General features: G+C 44.5%; 3 protein-coding genes across 4 annotated transcripts in view; all 3 read right to left on the minus strand.

The window, feature by feature from the left end:
- Positions 1–560: 560 nt before the first annotated feature.
- On the minus strand, positions 561–995 carry LOC110145010 (large ribosomal subunit protein eL33). The gene has a single exon (XM_020905136.2). It carries the CDS (start codon positions 919–921, stop codon positions 589–591), a length of 333 nt encoding a protein of 110 aa, XP_020760795.1. The 5' UTR covers positions 922–995; the 3' UTR covers positions 561–588.
- Positions 996–2,424: 1,429 nt separating this feature from the next.
- On the minus strand, positions 2,425–4,175 carry LOC110145011 (protein FAM209). Its single transcript, XM_020905137.2, has 2 exons — positions 3,697–4,175; positions 2,425–2,767 (listed from the first exon to the last, which is right to left on the minus strand). Exons 1-2 carry the CDS (start codon positions 4,075–4,077, stop codon positions 2,510–2,512), a joined length of 639 nt encoding a protein of 212 aa, XP_020760796.2. The 5' UTR covers positions 4,078–4,175; the 3' UTR covers positions 2,425–2,509.
- A 2,815-nt stretch (positions 4,176–6,990) lies between these two features.
- RTF2 (replication termination factor 2) overlaps positions 6,991–22,605 on the minus strand; it is a 40,234-nt gene continuing 24,619 nt past the window's right edge. Inside the window, exons 6-9 of one of the 2 annotated variants that reach the window (XM_020905221.2) lie at positions 11,657–11,770; positions 8,315–8,369; positions 8,125–8,220; positions 6,991–7,374 (exon numbers count right to left, since the gene is read on the minus strand). In XM_020905221.2, the coding sequence (XP_020760880.2) occupies positions 7,220–7,374; positions 8,125–8,220; positions 8,315–8,369; positions 11,657–11,770 (420 nt within the window). In that variant the 3' untranslated portion in view covers positions 6,991–7,219. Of the gene's footprint in view, positions 7,378–8,124; positions 8,221–8,314; positions 8,370–11,656; positions 11,771–22,605 lie in introns of both variants that reach the window. The other variant, XM_020905220.2, reaches the window with a different exon arrangement.

The following is a 22,605-nucleotide window of genomic DNA, read 5'->3' on the forward strand; positions in this document are numbered from 1 at the left end:
TCATATCATGAAATATGATTCATCAGTTGATGTTTTTTCAACCACTTAAAAACATAAAATCCATTTTTGGACTTCCCTGATGGTCCAAGTGGTTAATATTCCATGCTTCCACTGTGGGTGGAATGGGTTCTATCCCTGATCAGGGAACTAAGACCTTGCCTGCCACATGGCGTGGCCAAAAACTAAAATTAAAAATAAAAAAACCATTGTTAGTTCAAGGGCTGTTCAAAAACAGGCAGAAGCTTATTTGACCTGTGAGTCGTGATTTGGCAACCTTTCGATTATCTCCATTCTAATCTAAAATATGCCCCGTGTTGACATCATAGGTTAAAACCAAAGTCTTTTTTCCTTATCTGCATTTCTTCAGAATGTGCTGGAAAAATAACTTCTACTTGAAAAGACCCAGAAAGAGTACAGGAGGCACTGAGGAGACGTCTCAACTCCTTCCAGTTGTTTTTTTTTTTTTTCTTCTTCTCTTTTTTTAATATTGTGAGAGCTGAAATTAAGACAAAAAGCAAAGGGTTCAGGGAACCACTTTTCTTTTTTTTTTTTCCTTCAAATCCACACTTTTATTTATTTTCAAGAAGTTTAAATCCTCGAAGGGTACAGCATCACACGGATTCTGTGTCCAATGGCCTTAGCAGGAAGGTTACTTCGGAATTTGGCACGAACCATGCCACTGTTTCCATGAGCTCGAGTTATCTTTCCCCAGATCACTCTGGTTTTGTTAGGTTTTCCACCAGGAGTTACTGTGTTGTTCTTTGCTTTGTACACATAAGCACATCTCTTGCCTAGATAGAATTCAGTTTCATCTCGAGCATATACACCTTCAATTTTCAGGAGAGCAGTGTGTTCCCTTTGGTTCCGTAGACCCCGTTTATAGCCAGCAAAAATGGCCTTGGACCACAGCCTTCCAGACATATTTGTCGTTTTAGAAGTCCCGTTCCCAGCAGGCCCCACTTATTTGCCCCCAAAGTTCAGCTGCAGGAACTCCACACACCTTCACAGGGTCCAAGATGGTTCCAGGGACCACTTTTCAAAGACAGGGTGACAATGATGAGAGGGGAAGAGGTGGGCAGGTCTAACCTGAGGTCTCTCAGACACTGTGTGGGTCTTGAGGATGGTGCTCGAACCACGAGGATTAACTCTTTTTAGCCAGATGGAAGGCAATGGAGGTTCGAGCACACTTTAGTTAGGTGTGAAGTGGAAATAAGGGAACCTCCAGAGTGGATGTCTCTGCCCAGGCCTGCATCTGCTTGTCCTAAAACTATCAGGCTGGCCTATATGAGGCGTCATGAGCTAATAGAACAGCCCAGAGAAAGTGTAGCTTCCATTAGCCATATAAACATGCCAAAATATCCATATTTTATTTCATTTTTATTATTGCAGTTTTTTGGCACACTGCAAGGCATGTGGGATCTTAGTTCCCCAACCAGGGATCAAACCTTCGTCCCCTGCAATGGAAGCACTGGGCTGGCTGCCAGAGAAGTTCCCCAAATATCCATACTTTAAACAAGTATTATAAAGAACATTCAGGAGACATAAGTGACGTGGGTTTGATCTCTGAGTCGGGAAGATCCTCTGGAGGAGGAATGGCAACCCACTCCAATATTCTCATCTGGGAAATCCCGGACAGAGTGGTCCACAGGGTCGCAAAGGGTCAGAAACGACTGAAGCGACTTAGCACTCACAAAGAATGTTAATACTGACTGCTTTGGAAGCTCCTGATTAGCTTGTCTATATCCAAATGACATTAGAAACGTGGTTTGAGTCTCCCATTTTTCTTAATCCACTTAGATACATGTAACCGTCAGTTTTATAGTAGAAAAAGTCAATACGTCAGGCCCACAAGATAGAATGAATAAGTTTCTGAAGGTAAGAAAATGAAATGAGGGACTTCCCTAGTGGTCCAGTGGCTAAGACTCCACATTCCCAATGCAGGGAGCCCAGGTCAGGGAACTGGATCCCACAGGTCGCAACTACGACGAGGTGCAGCTAAATAAATAAACATTAAAAAAAAAAGAAAGAAAATGAAGTGAATCCACCATCCTCTGGACACACACACCTAATTCAATCATTTTATAATTTTAAACCTATAATTAAAGTTGTCCTTTATAATGTAGTGAACTAGAGAAAAAATGATTCTGCCCTTTCCAAAAATAGCTACTATAAAGATAGCTATTACAGAAATAATATTAGCATCTTACCCCAAAAATCTCCCAAGTCTTATTCTACAAAGGTCATGGTACAGTGGCCAAAATTGTCACCCAATGCTAATGTCACTGTCCTCACACTTCTCACTACCTTTAGCTCTGGAGGAGGTAAGAAATACAAAAACAGTAACTGCAATGGCGTCTGGCCTCACGTTTTTTTTCCAGTTTAAAAAAAAAAATAAGAAAGGAAAAAGGTCACGAATTTGAGAACTGCTTTTCTTCACAACAGTTTTATAGTTTGGATACAGTTTGTCAGTACCCAACTTTTCCTTTCCTATTTGGACACACAAACCCACTCAATCGGCAGAGTCTTCTTCGCCCCAAATCTCATATATTGTAACGTTACGGTGTGGGTCTGCACCCCCTAAGTTCTGAAGCCTGAAGTGACCTCCAGTTGCTATGGTGAGTTTCAGATTATGCACCCTGGGCACAAATTTCACAAGGTCCATCTCGAGCTGGGTTAAGGTACTGAATGCATAGTCTTTGTTGAGAGAAGCGTTTTTCCTTCCTGGAGGGCGAAATGTACAGCCCCGAAGGGTGGGAGGAGTCTGCACCTGTCAAGAAAGATATTCAGGGTGAATGATACCATTGACATTGCTGGTTTTGACAGAGTTCTGAGAGTTGGGCTCACCTGAGAGAAGTTGGCTCTAGCATTGATCTAGTCAAGGGACTGGCAAATGATGGCCAAATCTGGCCTGCCAGCTGTTCTTGTTAATAAAGTTTTATTGGAACACAGCCAGGCTCATTCATTTGCTTATAGTCTATGACTGCTTTCACGCTCAAAGGGCAGAGTTGAATCCTTGCAACAGAGACTGAATGGGCTACAAAGCTGAAAATGTCGACTATCTGGCCTTTTGCAGAAAATGTTTGCCAATCCCCTGCTCCCATCAGTTTGGACACAGTATCCTGGAGCGTTGGGTCTGTTGAAGAGGGAACAAGCCACCGTATTTCTCTTCCCATCCCCTTCTCAAGAGCTCTTCAGCCACTTCATGGACAGGCTGTTACTTCTTTACACCTCTGACCCTTTATGACAGATCTCTTCCTTTACTTGGAATAATGATACCACTTCCATTCAGTTCAGCAACTGGTAATAATTCAGATGCCAGGGAAATGAAAAACCAGGGGCAGTGAATCTGGCTCTGTAAATAATTTTGACCTGAAACATGCCAAGTTCTTCAATCTATCTTTATTTGAAAAAAACCTGATTTAACAGGATAAACATTGAGCCAAGGTTTTAGTTGCCTAATAAACAAAAGGTGGCCTTTAACTATGAGTCCCAACCTCTGTGAGTTCAGGTCTAGTTTTCTCTAAGGATATGTGGGGAAATGAGTTAACCAGCACACTCAGGACTTGGAGTAGATACTCCATATTCAAACTCGTTATACCTAACAGTCTTGCCTGTAATAACGAGAGCATCTGTTTCTCTGAGTCTGAGGTTTCTGAGATGGAATCAATGTGGAGTAACAAACAGAGCCACCCTTACCTTATTCTTCTCACTATCTCCTCGAAACTTCAGTATCACGTACAGCACAACAATAAAAATGAGCCAGAGCCACTTGCTCCCAAGCCAACTTTGGGTATGCTCCGGTAGATTCTGCCGAATTCGAAAGTGCCCTCCACAGGGCACCTTCCCCTGGGTTTCTTTGGGTTTATCTCTCAGAGAAGAAAACATAAAGGCATAGCCACAGGAGAGACACAGAGGCAAGAACAAGCACCATTTCAGAGACTGCATGGTGAGCAGAGATGCGGCAGGATGTGGCTTGCAGTGGGCTGCTATGCTCTTGCACCTGGAGACAGGGGACCAGGCAGGGCTGGATCGTGGTGATGTCACAGAGGCCCCCCAGCCAGAACCCACTCTGGCCATTGTGATGACTTCAGGGCAGAGGATAAAGAGGCTTGAGGGGGGTCGCCTGGGAGTAGGATTTAAAGGGAAACGGCGTCCTTTCCAGCAAGCAGTCGAAAAAGAGGCGGGGAGTGACAGAATGCCATCTCCTTACCAGCGTATGCTTTCTGAGCCTGGTGCTCTACTGGGAGGGCGGGTCCATCTCCTATTTTTATTTTTCCATTTGTTGAATCCAGACACTGTGGTGAGCAGAGCAGACTCAAGGCATGTGCCCCAGAGGAGCAGAAAGCCGAATGGGAGGGAAAGATAATAAACCAGAGGCTGCAAACTAGGAGCTAATGATGTTTTTTGTGTGGCCAACACTGTTCCGAAAAATGATTGTGCTCAGTCGCTAAGTTGTGTCTGACTCTTTGTGACCCCAGGGACTATAGCCAGCCAGGCTCTTCTGTCCATGGGATTCTCCAGGAAAGAATACTGGAGTGGGTTGCCATTTCCTCTGCCAGGTGATCTTCCCAACCCAGGGATCAAACCAAGTCTCCTGCATCTCTTGCTTTGGCTGGGGTATTTAAATGGGGGTGGGGGAGCTCCATTTACAAAGGTCAGATTTCTGATTTCCTTGAAAAGTATGGAAGATCTCATAACACAGGGCCCCCCTCTGCTGGAGCCAAGTAGGAACCGCCCCTCCACTGGCCACGTTCTTCCTATCACCTCATATCCACATTCGATGACGTCACCTGTACACAATGCCTGGCTTAATTAAAAGTATCATTTATTTCATTAAAATTATGACAAGGGGATTAGGAAAGACCTTTTTTGCTATATTTTTATTATTTATAAATTGAAGACAAATCAACATCTGAGATTAGTTTTACGTGACGTTATCAAATCATCACAGTATGAAGTGTGCAGTTGTTCATTAGCAAATTATGTTTGAGTTTTAGACTAATAAGTACTAATAGTTGAGATGAAAACTGAAGAAAAATGCCAATGTGAAGTTTGTGAATAGCTAGCCTTAAAAAAGCTCCATGCTTTAAGGTGAACTTTTTTTCCTGTTCTCTGGAAAATCAATGGAGATTGGACATCTCAATTTCAAATGTAAATGAAAACTCATTTTTAATATTTAGTATAACTGCTAGTGAAAAAAGTGAAAAGTGCTAGTTGCTCAGTCATGTCTGACTCTTTGTGACCCCATGAACTGTAGCCTGCCAGGCTCCTCTGTCTATGGGATTCTCCAGGCAAGAATCCTGGAGTGGGTAGCCATTCCTTTCTCCAGGGGATCTTCCGAATCCAGGGACTGAAGTGATATTACTGTGAAAAAACAGTGATGAAGGAACTTCCCTGGTGGTCCAGGGGTTAAGACTCCAATGCAGGGGACAAAGGTTCGATCCCTGATTGGGGAATGAAGATGCTGCAGGCTGAATGGCATGGCCAAAAAAACAAAAAAAAAAAATGTGGTAAGAAATGAGAGCTTTAAGAGTGCAAGGGGGTAGCTGGAGGTTAGTTCAGGCAGGCAGGTTTTCCTGAGAAAGACATCCGGGCAGAGTGTGAGGGATGATCAGGAGTTGGCTGGATGAAGAGGGGGAAAGGCTGACATCCAGGCAAGTGTGGGGACTGGGAGGTGACAGGGGTGCAGCAGATAGAGGCCACCGCCAGGAACACAACCAAGCACCTGAGCCACTGCATTCGAAACCAACAGCTTCTAAAAGTGCCACAAAACAAAAAAAGTCCCAATTAGCAGAACACAGCGCTTGCACCTATTCCGCTGGGTCATCTGACTGACACTTATTCCTCGGAAAGACAACTTCTGCTCCTACAACCCAGGGTCCATGGGGTGTCTGCACTCAGCCTCTGACTGTGTCGAGCCCAGGGAAGTTCTGTGAGAGGATGTGAAATCAGAAGGGGAGACAGAGGAGAGTCGGACATACCACACAGGCTGACCTGGGGCTCACACTCCCCCTAGCTTCAGGGGCGGGGGGCTCCTGGGTAGAGAGGGAGCCTCGCACTTACAGGGGTGCGAGACCCCAGGGTTGATCAGAAATAGGCATGGTGATCGTAACTAGATGTATCTGTATGTAAATGTACATGAATGATAATTTTCATGTTTTTTCTGGAAAAAGTCCGTAACAAAAATTCACTGATACTAATATAATCTGATGAAAATGAATCTATATTCACATATCCTCAGGTCCAACTCCCCAGATTGCTAAGGCAGAGGACAGGGTGACAGAGCAGCCTGGCTTCGGTTCTCCAGCACCTTCCCCTCCCCAAGCCCAGGCTGCTCCCTCCCGCTTCCAACCTCCTCTCCCATCCTTTGCCTGGTTTTTAAAAAATTTTATTTTCCTGAAGCATAGTTGATTTACAGTGTTGTGTTTCCTCTGTCTGCTTTTTAATGGAACTTCATGCCCCGGATCTCCTATAAAGAACCATTTCAGTAACATGCCCCCGTCTCCAGAAGGCAGGGCTCACAATCTTGATACTCCTGCCTTTAGAGCAGAGTTTCATTAATTATTGACTTCAACACACTTTATGCATGAGACACACCAATTTTATGCCCAGTTTCCCTTTTCATGATCTGCTGAGAGAGAACGTGGAATTGTCATGACGTCACAGAATTACTGTCACTAACAATGCAATGGCTGCAAGTTTCTTACTCAAATATTAGTGGAAGAAGAAAAACATAGAGATGAGAGAAAAAGCAGACTTTAGACTTAATTTTTGTACCAAATCATCAGGTGCACAACTAAATCTCCTCTCTCATCACACCGATGGAGCAAGGAAACCCCTTAAGTCCCCTGCTCTGGTGCAAAAGGCTCCCTCCCACAGCCCTGCAGGCAGAATGTACTTGAAACTCAACTCCTTTCTCAAGTTCAGTCTCACTCGGCTTATTTAATTAATTAACCATTGGCAACAAAACCATGAACATTTTAGTCAAAATGAGCGGACCACACACCCAGGAGGAACCTGGAGTCTTTAATTATTTTGAGCATAAGTATGCAGCCAATATGCTCTCTGGGCCGGGGGAAGGTCCAAGTGCACAGAGGGTAGAGGTGAGTGGGACAGGATGACAGGCGAGGCCGGCGGGGTCACAGAGTCCCCGCTGCGCCCTCCTACTTGAGTGGCTCCAGCAAGCACACAGGGCCCAGCTGAGGCCGCACCGCTGGCCTCAGAAGCAGTAGGATGTGTGGGTGACCCAGTGGGCCGACTCCTCCTTGGAGCGCTTGGCGGAGCTGTGGGTGGTGAAGAGAGACTTGTAAGCTTCTGACTCTTCGCTGTCGGCAATGGACCTCTTCGCGGCTTTTCCAGAAGTGATCCCGTGTGCTGCTGGAAAAACGAAAAGCTCTGAACTCTGAGGCTGGGGCTGCAGACCATTCCTACCATCACATTCTCGAGAGGCCACCAAGCCCAGGAATTTCCCTCCTCCTTTCTGGGGAGGAATGTTGAAATACAGTATCTCAATCACTAAGCCCAAAAAACAAACGAAGCTACTGTATGTAAATCTGTCATTTAAAATCACCTTTATCACTACTTGCACAGGCCCCAGCTTCAGAGATTGACACACATGAGACCCTGAGGCCAGGTGGCTGGTATGTGGAGGGATATCTGGAACCCATGAACACAAGATGACTCACTCCTTACCTTATCCATCTGTGCTTCTCTTCTTTGTGAAATAAATACTAGTGTCTCTAAACTCTGGACTAGCTATCAAACGGCTCCTGGTCGGGAGGCAGGTGGAGGGAGGCTGGCTCCAGTGCACATCTGGTGCACAGAGAACTCAGCCTTAAAATGGGGAACGAACGAGTCAGATCTTTGGTCTCTACACGCCGTTCGCCTGGCCCTACAAGCAGGCTCCACAGGAAAACTGGACAACGGCATGTGTGAACACCCCCTTCAATCCCGTGAATCAACTGTTTCTTAGCCAACCCCCAAGAGAGCTCAGTGAACCCCTAAGCGAGCAAGAGACACAATCAGGATAAGCTTGAGTCTTCAGAGTCACCCCAACAAACAGTGACACAACCAAGCGGGTCTCCAGCCATCTGAGTGGCCCACCGTCATCTCAACTGGACCCACCTGCACTTTTTGGAGCCGAGTTGGTCTTCTTCTCTCGAGTGTCAAGGTTAGTTTCTTCGGGCTTCCCTGTTTTCATTTTTGATGGTCCTGGGGTTTCTGTGAAGAAACAAAACCAAATCAGGAACTTATTTAGCAAAACAGGCCTAGGGTCTTATTTTTGCTAAATAAGGCCTTCTTTTTAGCATCTTACCTTCACTGACATCTGATTTTGAGACAGACTCTGCCGCCTTAGATTTCTTTGTTTTCTGTGAAAAGAAAGGGAGAGAGGACATGTGCTCCAATTGCTCCAATTCACTGATTTTAGCGTCCGTGTGGCTGCCACTGGCCTGGGAGTCCAACTTGAGGCTGACACAGGTCATCTAGGGCAGGGCTCCCTCTGAAGATGACTTTGACCCTCAGCCCTGCACCTTGGTCCTGCCTAGGTGTTTCTGGCTGCACACTTATGCCTCATGCAGTATACATCTGGAGAGATCTGCTCAGCAGTTATATTCCAAAACCACACCCTCAGACAATTTCAATGAGGAAGACAAGTTTCGGTGAGAACAGTCCATTTTAATAGTGACCGCTGCACACATAAGAGTAGTTAGCTGGACAGTAACATAAAATCCAGACAGGACAACTATGGACCAAATCCTAACCTTTTCAGGAAGACCTCTTCAAAGTGGTCAAAATGCTCTGACATCTGTGTATTTAACTGTAAGGACTTGAGGCCTGTACTAAAGAACACTTCAGCCAGTTCTCAACTGTGGATTACTTCTGTTAGAATTCTGTCGCTCATAATAGTTAAGCTGGTCAGCAAAAAATTAAGAAATGAAACTATTCTAAAAACCACACAGCGGGGCTTCCCTGCTGGCTCAGTAGTAAAGAACCCACCTAACAATGCGAAAGACACAAATTCGATCCCTGAACTGAGAAGATCCCACAGGCCGAGGAGCAACTAAGCCCGTGTCACAACTCCTCAAGCTCGCACACCCTAGAGGCCATGCTCTGCAACAAGAGACGCCACCGCAATGAGAAGCCCATGCAGCACAACTAGAGAAAGCCCACGCAGCAACGAAGACCCAGTGCAGCCATAAATAAATAAACATTAAGAGAAGAAGAACATTAAAAACCACACAGCTGATTCAATCATGGGACAAACAGGCCTCTGTTCACTGAGGGAATTTACTTTAATCATGCTATTTCCTTCAGTATGCAAAAGGTGGCGCTAAAGACCCTGCTCAGGCAGTGGTCTCTTGGTCTTGTAATATATATATATATATGCCATGTGATTTGTAACACCTGTACAAAACGCAATGTCTTGTTCATTTCACACATGCAAGACATGCATTCAACTCTGAGGGTAACACCTCATGGTTCAAAAATAATACTGACTTCTAAGTCCTCCATTCACAGCTAAGGTTATGATATTTGAAAAGCACGGGCAATGGGGCATTAGAAAGGAAATGCTATGTCCTATTCCTAGCTGTGGGTATATTTGGGAAATATTTTGGTTTCCTGGCAGCCGTCTCTAAGAGGCATTCCCAGAAGCTCTGGGGAGGACCCTGCGGAGACGGGCAGGTTAGCTCCGCTGGGCTTTCAACAACTTGGTGGAAGCCTGGGACACAGGAGACAACTCAGGTAAGAGGGCTACGACCACACCACCGTCTCTACTAAAGCTTCCTTCAAAATACAATCTTCCCCTTCTGCGCTTTTTAAAAACTGAACTTGATTGATAGTAGCAATCAAGAAGCAGCAGATCCTTTTTGGTAAATGTCCTCTGCCAAAAACATCTCAAACTTTTTCTTTTTTTGCTCGTTTGATAATAAGATCACAGTTATTTAGAAAACCAACTTAAAATGAACACATTTATAGATTTAATTGCTCCTAAACCCAAAGTCACTGCAGATGGTGACTGCAGCCATGAAATTAAAAGACGCTTACTCCTTGGAAGGAAAGTTATGACCAACCTGCATAGCATACTAAAAAGCAGAGACATTACTTTGCCAACAAAGGTCCATCTGGTCAAGGCTATGGTTTTTCCAGTGGTCATGTATGGATGTGAGAGTTGGACAGTGAAGAAAGCTGAGAGCTGAAAAATTGATGCTTTTGAACTATGGTGTTGGAGAAGACTCTTGAGAGTCCCTTGGACTGCAAGGAGATCCAACCAGTCCATCCTAAAGGAGATCAGTCCTGGGTGTTCATTGGAAGGACTAATGCTGAAGCTGAAACTTCAGTACTTTGGCCACCTCATGCGAAGAGTTGATTCACTGGAAAAGACCCTGATGCTGGGAGGGATTGGGGGCAGGAAGAGAAGGGGACAACGGAGGATGAGATAGCTGGGTGCCATCACCAACTCGATGGGTATGAGTTTGAGTAAGCTCTGGGAGTTGATGATGGACAGGGAGGCCTGGCGTGCTGCGATTCATGGGGTCGCAAAGAGTCGGACACGACTGAGCGACTGAACTGAACTGAACTGAATCCTAAAGTCACCCCTTTAAAACAGAGTGGCTCTTTATCCTCATGAATGTTGTAATAACCCCATACAAGACCACTTCGAGGAACACTTCTTTTGGCATTTGATCACATAATTTGGGCACAATTTCCTGCACTACAGAATAATTCACACACATTATTTATTTTCTACCTAAGTGAAACAATAAGAGGAGGAAACCCAAATGGTTTAGCTCTTTCTGAGAATTCTGGACACATAATACCAACACCACATTCTCAAGCATCAGGCTTTTAAAGCCCCATGAACATGAATTACATATTATTTGAGAGTGATACAGTCCTGTACTTTCCTCTATTATGGTTTTTAAAAAAGAAAAACCGGAAAAATCTTTAATTATTACATCACTGGTAGATGTACTCCAATTGCATAAAAACAGGCAGGCTATTTTTTCTTCCCCATAATTTTAAGTCCTCAATTTTCTAGTATTTTAGGCATTCCTTTGCCTTAGTTCTGAAGACATGAAATTTCTCCCACATTTAACCTAAACCTTTTTCTTTTAAGAATGAAAAAAAGACCATCGCTATCACTTAAAGTACTGAAGAAAAAACAAAATTTACTGCTGGATCCAGTCGATGGCATATTGAGCAAATTTCTTAGCTGATCAACTGTTTTGAGCCTGGGGCACAATGCAAAGCCTGCACCCCCACACCCCCAACCAGAGTGCTGCCTGCAGCTGATGCTCACCGAGGCGCCACTCAAAACAGGTGGGCAGGAGGAGAGGCCAAGCAGTAGGAAGGCTGTTCTCTACTCTTCTGGCCACGTCCATCCCCTGTGGATGGGCTGACCACTCCTCCCTCCACACTGAGGAGGAAGCTCAGAGGAAGCTCAGTGCGGAGCAGACCATGGAGCCTAAGCTGCGAGGCATCTTCCTAGAGCCCAGGCTCTTCTAGGTCACAAAAGCCATCACTGCAAACCCTGAGGGCGCCACCAGCAGCACAGTTGGGGGGTTGCAACGGGCTCCAGAGCAGGGGCAACAGCTGGGCAGGACCTACTTTCACCCAGACTCAGAGGCTGAGGGCAAAGCCCAGGACACGGTACCTTCTCCAGCTTGGCTCGCAGCCGCCTCTCCTCCATCCTGCTCTTCAGCACTTCCACATCTTCCTTGCTGCCGTTGAGCACGATGACGTCATCCTCCTGAAAGGCAGTCCCACACTGGACAGAGAGAGGAGACAGGTCCTGTGAGCACGTGGACGGCAGCGACCCCAGGTCCTGGCTCTCAGCCCAGCTACCGGGCCTCCTGTTGTTTTCCCACCTGCACCTTGGCTTGATCAGCTGTGGAGGTCCCGCCCTGCTTGGGGAAGTTTCCGGGCATGGTTAGCCCAGTAGGCCTGCCTACGAGACTGGCCTTGGCTGGTGTCTGGGAATGTGCATTTCTGGAGGGTTCTTCCCATTTCCAAACTGTGCTGGGCTTCTGCTCACAGTCCCCACCCCCGCCACTGGACCCGATCTCTGGGTGCACAGACCCGAGCATAGGGTGGGCATTTAGGAGATGCCTGTTAAGGACTCACTAGCCGTACTTACTGAGCACCGACTGCTGCCTCATCTCATGAAGACAGACTTAGTAACAGCCCATGAGGCTCACACACAGCTGAGCCAAGGCCAAAAGGGAAGAGACCAGGGGATCTCACATTCCAGACAGAGGTCTGTGACCTTGACTTCAGAGCAGCACCTTCCTGGGGGATCCCTAGGAACCACCTCCAGTTTCCAATCAGGAGTTCTGGGGTGGGACCTGGGAATTTACATTTGTAATGTGTTCTCAGGTCTTGCAGGTGCTGCCTGTGGGGGAACCAAGCCTTGAAAACCACGGTTCCAGTTTAGGAAGTTGGCGATTGGCGTAAATGGGCTGAATTCCAGCAGGACAGGGGAAGCCCCATTCCAGAGACACAGCTGCTCTCAGCTCTGTCCTGGGCTGCAGTGGCCACTGTCATCCTCACAGGGACCTGCAATCTCAGCTGCTCCCTGGGGAGCCCGCGCTGCTGAGGACAGGGTGTGGGCCAGGGGGCATGGAGGACTTCTTCCTGTGGGCTCTCCAGAGTCCCTCTGCCTAGACCCTGGCCTCAGCTACCACCTCTGTTAAATGGGAATAAACTGAACTCCCAGCAAGGGTAACACCGAAGGGACTAGAATGCCGAGTTGGGCATGAGCACTCAACCATCCTCAGCTACTGTTGCAGTTTTGCATTTTCCTGGAGCAGAGCTGCCGGTATCAGCACAGGTGGAGCTCCAAGACACAGCCCTCCACACCATGCTCTAACCAGCTTCCTTAGGCAGAAGCACTGCCTACCCTGAGTTCTTCATCCATGGATTCAACCAATTTATAGCTAAAAATACTGGGGAAAAATTTTTTTTCACGAAGTTCCAGAAAGCAACACTTGAATACTATTTAAATAGTTACCACACATCTGTGCAGGGCAGTAACTATACAGACCCGCAACTATTAACATAACATTTATACCGTATTTACAAAGCATTTACATTCTATTAGTAGTAGTGTTGGTCACTCAGTCCTGCCGATTCTTTGCAACCCCACGGACTGCAGCCCACCAGGCTCCTCTATCCATGGGATTTTCCAGGCAAGGATACTAGAGTGGGTTGCCATTTCCACCTCCAGGGGATCTTCCCAACCCAGGAAGATCATTAGGTATTATTATTATTCTTAGGTACATTCTATTAGGTATTTTATTAAGTAACCTGAAGGTGACTTCGAGTATATGGGAAGATGGATGTCAGTCATACGAAACACTACATCATGCTATATAAGGGACTTCAGCCTCTTCAGATTCCGGATTTGGAGCGGGGGTGGTCCTGCACCAACCCCCTAGCCCCCAGCCCAATAAGGAGGGCTGACAGTCACATGGCTGTGTTCTCCCTGCTGGGAGGCGCACCCCCGCGTGGGGGGAGAATGCAGAAGGAAGCCTCACAGGATTCCTCTAGACACTGCCTGAGTCTCCATCCCTCACCATGAGGGCTACACGCCCCTGCTGGATCAGTGGACAAAGCTGGGCCATGAGGACAGCTGTAGGGCAGGTTCAGTGGGTCCTACTAGTCCACTCTGCCCGGACCAGTAAGAGACTCAGTGTGCCCAGAATCTCTTTGATAGAGAACATTCTCAGCACAAGAAAAGACATGCAAGTGCTGTTCTTAGAAGTTGCCAAAGCTTTCCCAGCATCTCCCAACCCTCCTCAGCCACTGCCTTAGCTGGGTTATTTATTGTGGTTCTGAGTCCAAAAAGCATAGCTTCAGGTCAAAATAAGCTCATGTTCGGGTAAGTTTTCTCAACTGAAAAGATATTCCTTTGACCTACCAAGTCCAAGGTCGGTGCCAAACAAATAGTTCTGTGCACAATGAGAGAGGCGTGTCCAGCCTGGTGTACAGCCAGGGCTGCCCCTGGAGAACAGTGAGGCTGGCAGGCCAGGGGAAAGAAAGAGCCCCTCTGCAGGGAGAGAGTCCCCCTAACCCAGAAGCCCCGGGTTGTGGGAGATGTGTGCAGAGCCTTCCCCTGGAGGTGTCCTCCTTGGAGAGACAATGAGAGAAAATCTGCAGGAACAGGATCGGGTGGTAGATAAGGCCCAGTGGGGCTTGGGGCCGGGTTCCGGCATCAGTAACCCTCCTGAGCGCGCAACCATGAGGCAGAGGAGTGGTGTCTGCTTCCCCTGCTCTGTCACAGTCCGTCGTCGTCCTCCTCTGGGGGCTTTCTGTGCCTCCTGCCACCTTCCACCATGCCTTGCTGCCCCGGTCCGATCATGTCAGCGGCCTGCAGCCTCCGTCCCTTGCACATGACTGCTTAGTTGTCTGTGTATAATAGAGGGCTCTACCCTGCCTACTGCTGTGGTGTGCTGCCCCCAGCATTGTACTCTTAGAGCTGACTTAGCTGCTACCACCACCAAGTCAGGAACTGCTCACATTAAAACTCGCGGTATCGTTTCTGGTCTTACATTTAGATTTTTAATCCATTTTGAGTTTATTTTTGTGGATGGTGTTAGAAAGTGTTCTAGTTTCATTCTTTCACAAGTGGCTGACCAGTTTTCCCAGCACCACTTGTTAAGGAGGTTGTCTTTTTTCCATTGTAAATTCTTGCCTCCTTTGTCGAAGATAAAACTCCTAGAGGAGAACATAGGCAAAACACTCTCTGACATAAATCACAGCAGGATCCTCTATGACCCACCTCCCAGAATATTGGAAATGAAAGCAAAAATAAACAAATGGGACCTAATGAAACATAAAAGCTTTTGCACAACAGAGGAAACTATAAGCAAGGTGAAAAGACAGCCCTCAGATTGGGAGAAAATAATAGCAAACGAAGCAACAAAGGATTAATCTCAAAAATACACAAGCAACTGCTGCAGCTCAATTCCAGAAAAATAAATGACCCAATCAAAAAATGGGCCAAAGAACTAAACAGACATTTCTCCAAAGAAGACATACAGATGGCTAACAAACACATGAAAAGATGCTCAACATCACTCATTATCAGAGAAATGCAAATCAAAACCACAATGAAGTACCATTACACGCCAGTCAGGATGGCTGCTATCCAAAAGTCTACAAGCAATAAATGCTGGAGAGGGTGTGGAGAAAAGGCAACCCTTTTACACTGTTGGTGGGAATGCAAACTAGTACAGTCGCTATGGAGGACAGTGAGATTTCTTAAAAAACTGGAAATAGAACTGCCATATGACCCAGCAATCCCACTTCTGGGCATACACACAGAGGAAACCAGATCTGAAAGAGACACGTGCACCCCAATGTTCATCGCAGCACTGTTTATAATAGGCAGGACATGGAAGCAACCTAGATGTCCATTAGCAGATGAATGGATAAGGAAGCTGTGGTACATATACACCATGGAATATTACTCAGCCATTAAAAAGAATTCATTTGAATCAGTTCTAATGAGATGGATGAAACTGGAGCCCATTATACAGAGTGAAGTAAGCCAGAAAGATAAAGACCAATACAGTATACTAACGCATATATATGGAATTTAGAAAAATGGTAATGATAATCCTATAGGCAAGACAGAAAAAAGAGACACAGATGTACAGAAGAGACTTTTGGACTCTGTGGGAGAAGGTGAAGGTGGGATGTTTTGAGAGAACAGCATCGAAACATGTATATTATCAAGGGTGAAACAGCTCACCAGCCCAGGTTGGATGCATGAGACAAGTGCTCGGGGCTGGTGCACTGGGAAGACCCAGAGGGATCGGGTAGAGAGGGAGGTGGGAGCGGGGATCGGGATGGGGAATACATGTAAATCCATGGCTGATTCATGTCAATGTATGGCAAAAACCAGTACAATACTGTAAAGTAATTAGCCTCCAACTAATAAAAATAAATGGGGGGGGGGGGAACTCGCGGTATCTTGCTCTTTGTCTCCAAAATTTAAAAGACCCACTAATATCAAACCCACTGTTCCCTCAAGGCCTCAACTGCCTGGACTTGATCTGGCAGCCCCTGGAGACAGCACCCCGGCTCTCCCACCAGCTACAGGCCTGTCACCTGACCTCACTAGGCTTCTGCAGGACTCCAGGGCCCTGGGTGGAGCAAACCATCCCTGGAGGTGAGTGAAACCAGGGCAGGAATCAGCCTTCTGCCATGATGCCAGCCTCCAGACTGGGACTCTTCTCTGTGGACTAACGGGTGGGAGTCACTTTAGAAAGTGGGGGTGGGAGGGCTGCTGCAAAGACCCCAAAGGGACTGATCCTCTCTCTGCCTATAAAAGTAACATGCACACAAAGCAGAAAACACCCATATTTCCCTGTGAATGCATTTTTCTATGCGTGCCATTACCATACACTTGAAATCATACATTCATTTTCAGTTTTGCTTCATCACTTGGAACTTAGATGTCCAAAAAAAAAAAATGGGTGGGGATAGCTAAATAAATCATAATACATTCCTAAAAAGGAAGAGTATATATAGCTATTTTAGAGTTTTTGACAACACAGAAAATGATTATGTGTTAAAAGAAAAAGTAGGCTGGAAGTTATCTATTCATATGATCTCTGGATGTTAATTTCTTTTTAAATATTGAAAAAAACAGGTTAGTAGGAAAGTGCTGAAGGAGACAGAATTAAGAGTAATATGCTTCTACATCTGTATTTTTATATATGAGACAAATGTAGTAGTGGTTTCTCAATTTTTGCTCTTACAAACAATAACTGTGATGAAGAACTGATTACATGGATCTCTGACCCAGAAATTTCACTTCTGAGACTTGGTTATTCTGTCATAGAACCCTGTCACTTTTCTGCATTCATGGCTTATAATATTAATAAATGAATGTATGCCTGTATGTGTGTATGGACTTTTAAAACAGGGCTTCCCTCTGTCACACCATAAGATCCACATGAGAAGGTTTTATCTTTCTTGATTGTAGCCAAGTCTTAAGCACAGGGTCCTGCACACAGTGGACGCTCAGTAAATAACTGCTGACTAAATGAATGAGAACATAACCTAAAGAAATATTTCAAACCAGGATGAAGTGGAGTGAAATTTTAAAGCCAAATAGCTCCCCTAAAAGGCTGCATGAACCTTACACGAGAATGCCCATCACATCAAGTAAAGGCAGGGGAAAAAAAAAAAAAAACTTATGGTAATCTAAAAAGGAGAAGATCACTCCTCTTGGGCTTTAAGAAATACAAAAATATCCCACTGTATTCATAGCACCTCTTCTGTTATTTATGTGTTTAGGCTGTTTTATTAGGATTTTCATTAAAAAAAGTTTAGCTGAATCAATCTGTATAAGAAAATGATACCGTAACCCTATCTCTCATCCACTTATTACAACAGCTCCTCCAACATGTTTGGTTTTTATTCTGTATTTCTCTGAGAGCTGTGGGAGTGTAAAGTACATGCAGGCAACTCTCCTCATCATTTTCTCAGCTGTTTTCTTCTACTGTTTTTTTTTTCCCCAGGTTACGGATGTGAGATCCAGGTGAAATCCAGCACCAAACCTCTTCCCCCAGGGACAGACCTGCCAGGCCAGTTCAGCAGCACCCACGGGACATTTAAGACAAGCCCTCAGGGTCCCGGGGGCAGCACTGCAGCAACACTTCACGAGCTGGCAGGGTAGCCTTTCGTTTCTTGGTAGAATTAGTCTCTCGACTCAAGAGACCCTGAACACCTTCATACAAATGTACACAGGGTCTCCCCACCGAAAGGCTGCACAGATCTGTTTTTATATAAAAAGCATGCATGTCACACAGACAGCAATGCTACAGCCCCTTAAGATCAGACAGACCAGGTTCTCTTTGCCCCATTAAGAAACCTTAAGCAACATCTGTTCTGCAAAACAGCAACAGGTATCTCGAGTGACCGCAGGTGAAGAAAAGCTGGACTCGTCTGACTTAACAAAGAGCTCAGGTGTCTGGACACCCACGAGGGTGAGAGTCTCTGCGGGCTCTGAGTTGCGTCTCTTGGCTTCACTCTCCCCAGCAGACACACGTGGGGTAAACCTAAAGAGCGGACCAGCAAGTGGAGGACCTTTGAAGCCAGAAAATGGAAGGATGTTAAGAGAAGTACCCATCAGAGGAGAGTAACAAAGGGGGAAGCCACTATTGGTGGACAGAGACTCCACCTCCGCCTCGTGCACAGGCTAAGCCGGTGGCTGTGGGAAGACGGGGCAGGACCAGGACTCTGCCTGTGTCCCTGAAGTCAGGCCTCTGGAGAGCCATGCTAAGGCACTCGACTGCTCCAATGCTACGCAGGAAGCAAGGAGATTTTTAAGTGACTTTTATTTACTCCCTGAATGAAAAAGGCTCAATAATCAATTCTGGCCTCCTACTTTTAAAAACATTTAAGAAATCTGACCCAGGACTGCCAGGATTTCACCCAGCTTTCAGAATCCGAGAAGCACCCGCGCTGCCCTTCACCTGGGCCAGGTGTTGGTTTTGTAAAGGGAGCCAGCCCCGAAGAAACACTCAGGTTCTGTTTTTCAACCCATGGGTCAGAATCGACAAGAATAAACTCCTCCAGGGATGAAAGGGTGACAAAACCTGCCAAGCGACTCTGGTTCATGTGATTTCAGCAGGAGCCGCAGAAAGAGAAGCAACTGAAGGAGAAGAAAAGCCAGGCAGGGTGCAGACACGCCAGGACCTCCGACCCATGCGAGGAGCATCTCTCGGTAAGTGCTTCGTGAATGCCACAGGCTGAGCAGGTGTTGTTACTACTAACAAAATGAAATTTAAGTTTTTCTGTGTCTCCTCCATGCCTTTAAAATAGAACTATTGGAATATCAGTAATATTTTAAAATTCAGAAGTATTGTGCATCTTTTCCTCTCAAAAAACAGCCCTCATTTTTTCATTTAAGCCAAGAAAATTTAAAGTGGAATGTTTTTAAGAATGAGATCAATTTGATTTTTAAATTTTAAATGCTGCCATTTATTGATTCCTCATGTGGGAAATAACTAAGTCAGCCTCAACGGCATGTCCAAACTCTCAGTTCTCAATCTGTACCAATAGTAAGAATGTTGTATTTGCTGTGATTGTTCTGAGTGGATATCCTGAAATGCAGTTTCCCTCTTCATATCAAAGTGGCTGAAGAAACAAATACTCATTTTAGGAATTAGCATGTTGTGATTAAGACATCTATTTTACCAGATAGCTAGACGGTATGAGTTCAAAATTAATCTAATATGTTAAAGCTCAAATAGTTCAAGAAAAAACAACGTTAACTTGTAGGATGCTCTGGACATCATTCTGAGCCTAGAGATGACAGAAAAAACACACAAAGTTTTCATCGCTGCAGCTACAGTGACTTTTTTAGGATAAACACACAGTAAATGGAAAGAGAGTAGACATTCATGGTCCAAAGGTCTCACCACTCCAGGGAACTGGTGGGTCCTAGGCACCCCCATCCAACTTAAGCATCGAGCACCCTCCCAAGCCAGGCTCAGGAGGAAACACTCATCCATCCACTCCCACACCCCTGGGTCCCCGGGCCTTACGAGACAGGTTCTATCATATACCCCAACCTGCAGTCCAGAAGATAAAGACTACATTGTTTAATCCCTGTTAAGTTGACATTAACTAGCTAATATTAATGCTCTAAACCAGAAGTATACTAGAGTATATGGCAAAATACTACATGTTCATCTTTAAAGATGCCCATGATCTATTTATTAACAGGAATAACCTTTAAATAAGTGTGAGTTTCAACAAAATAATTAATTTATACAGAATGTTGCCAACCTGCCCTGAAAAGTCTATACAACTTAAATCCCATCATAATAAAATTCAAAAGGACTGCCCTGAAGTGTTCCAGTGGCAATACCTGGTACCAAACCCACATTACTGGCTTTGTTTTGGGCTGTTAAGCCTTGTTAGTGGGGTGGGAGAGGAGGACTACAGAAGGATAGAGAAGAAAGAAAAAAAGAAGGAAAATATACTCACTGGCTCTCACAGTTAGGATAGTAAGGAAGTGTGAAATAACTTCTTGGAAACGTTTTAGGCTTGGACAAAAAACATAAAAGGTTAAATTATTCCATTCTGAGAACTCGAATTAGAAATCATGTGTGATTGCTAATACCACAAAAAGGAAAAAATCTTAACACCATCCTTAACCATAGCCTTGATAATTACTTCTATTGAAGGATATTCTACAAAATCTCTGAGATGTCATATGTCTTCAGTCAACTGACTGTAAAACCTTCAAAACATTATTCATTGTCTGGAAGCTATTTAATTCTACTGTACACTATACATATTTTATTATTATTATTTTTTGGCCATTCCCCTACCAGGGACAGAACCCGTGCCCCCTCACCCCCCTGCCCCTCAGTGGAAGCACAGAGTCTAAACCGCTGGACCACCAGGAAAACTCCATTATATATATTTTAACGATGTTTTTGCTGTGCTCAGTTGCTAAGTCATGTCTGATTCTTTGCAACCACATGGACTGTAGCCTGCCAGGCTCCTCTGTCTGTGGGGTTTTCCAGGCAAGAATATTGGAGCAGGTTCCCATTTCCCACTCCAGGGGATCTTCCCAATCCAGGGATCGAACTCGAGTCTCCTGTGGCTCCTGCATTGGCAGGCCATTCTTTACCACTGCACCACCCGTGAAGCCTTATTTTAATGAGGTTACTCATTAAAAAAAAAAAGCCTCAACAAAGAACTTCTAGATCTGCTCCTGCTTCATGAAACACAATAACTGCCACTCTTTCTAAAGCCTTTAAAATACAGTTTAAATAAAACTTTTTGCAGAAGAAAAAAATGGCTCAAAAATAAAAGACTGTACTTTTTTTTAAATGGGATGCATGTTCCCCTCACTTAAAAAATATTGCTTATATTTCTTGGAAATTAGTGATAAAAAGTCACATGTTTAACAATTATAGTTTCATGATGACTACAAAAGTTGATTTCACATTACAGAAACAAAAAAATAACAAATCACCAAGAACAGAGGCTAGGAAATGTCTGCAAAGCTGAAAGTGGTGTTCATTACAACTTCAAAAGAAAAAATTGCCAGGCAATAAAGGGTTGATCCCTATAGGAATTTTCACGTTATCTACCTTGTGGAGGCTAAACCAACAGCAAGAACTATTTACATTCAACAGCAGTGGAGTCTCCAAAGGCTTCATTGCAAGGCTGTCCTCGAAAAGCTTGTGTTGGAGCAATGAAAATAAAGTTGGTGACCTTTCCCACAACGTGACATTCTAGCACTCCCCAGTTTCTAGATTTCAAAGTGAACCTGAGCTAAAAGGAAGACTGGGCAACTGTGAACAAGGCACCACAGAAAAAGAGGTGAAAAGCGGCTGATTAACCCTGACCACGCTCCACTGACCATCTCTTTACAAGGGAGGGCAGGGACTTCGCCCAGGTATTGCCCTGAAGGACAACAGGTTACACGGGACTCATCTTCATTTAATTATCACAAACCACGGAAAATACTCAGTCCTCTGGGCGCTGCATGGAGTCTGTCAGTGAAGCGGGGCTAACATTTCTGTGATGAGGCCAGCAAGTTTTACTTTGACCATAAGCTTAAAAACATCAACCAAGACAACAAACTGAAAAATACCCCAAACCCCCTTCTCATGCGAAAGCTAAATGCTGGAGAAAATGTAGTAAACTATGGTACATGGTTTACCTTTAACCAAAATTCTTAACAGAGAAGCATTTATTTTCATTTCAGGAAGGTATTTCCTTCCAACTGGATTTCTGTTTTCATGATAAAGGTTTCTGTCTATTTTAGAGACCAGATATGAAATGTGTTAATTATAACAATGACTCTGTACTTTATAAAAAAAAAAAGTCTTTAAAATTATGCAATCATGTTTTATGTTTGGGACCATCAACAAACATTTACTGAACCAGAGTAAAATGTAACCTGGCATATCTGGGCAGAAATTGCTTTTTATTTTTGAAGCATGACGTGTAAAAAGAAAACTATACAATGAAAATGCATACATTAAAAAAATCCACAACCCTCAATCAGCATTTATAGTTTTTCCTGGCTCACAGTTTTAAAAGCACAGAGATAACTCAAAAATGTTGCCTCATCCATACTTTACCCAAATGGTATTTGCAATAATGATGTGGAAAGGTAAGGGGCCAATGTCAAATTTGAGATTAACACTGGTCAAAAGTAAATGGGTTTTTAAAAACAGGAAGGAGGAATAGGCTTTTTTTTTTTTTTTTTTTACAGAAACTTAGAAATAAGACTCATAAACAAGGAAAAAAATTACTAACAATACAGACATTTTACCTGATCAATATTCTCCCCTAAATTCCCAAGGATGGTATTTGCATGACAATAATAAATAATTAAAACACCTACTTGTGCATCTCTATAGAGTTCAAGGGAGGCAACTGAATTATTATCAAATAATCTTATTAAAGATATCTTGTTTTTAATCACTGAAGCCTTCTCTAAAAAAAATACATAAATTCATTTCAATAAGTTGAATTATGTAATCACAAAATTTCTCTTGATTTGTTGTTCCTTTTATTGAAAAGATATATCCTCATAACATGATATAGAATAACAGC

This window comes from Odocoileus virginianus, chromosome 9 (assembly GCF_023699985.2).
Source record: "Odocoileus virginianus isolate 20LAN1187 ecotype Illinois chromosome 9, Ovbor_1.2, whole genome shotgun sequence".
NCBI classification, from domain to species: domain Eukaryota; kingdom Metazoa; phylum Chordata; class Mammalia; order Artiodactyla; family Cervidae; genus Odocoileus; species Odocoileus virginianus.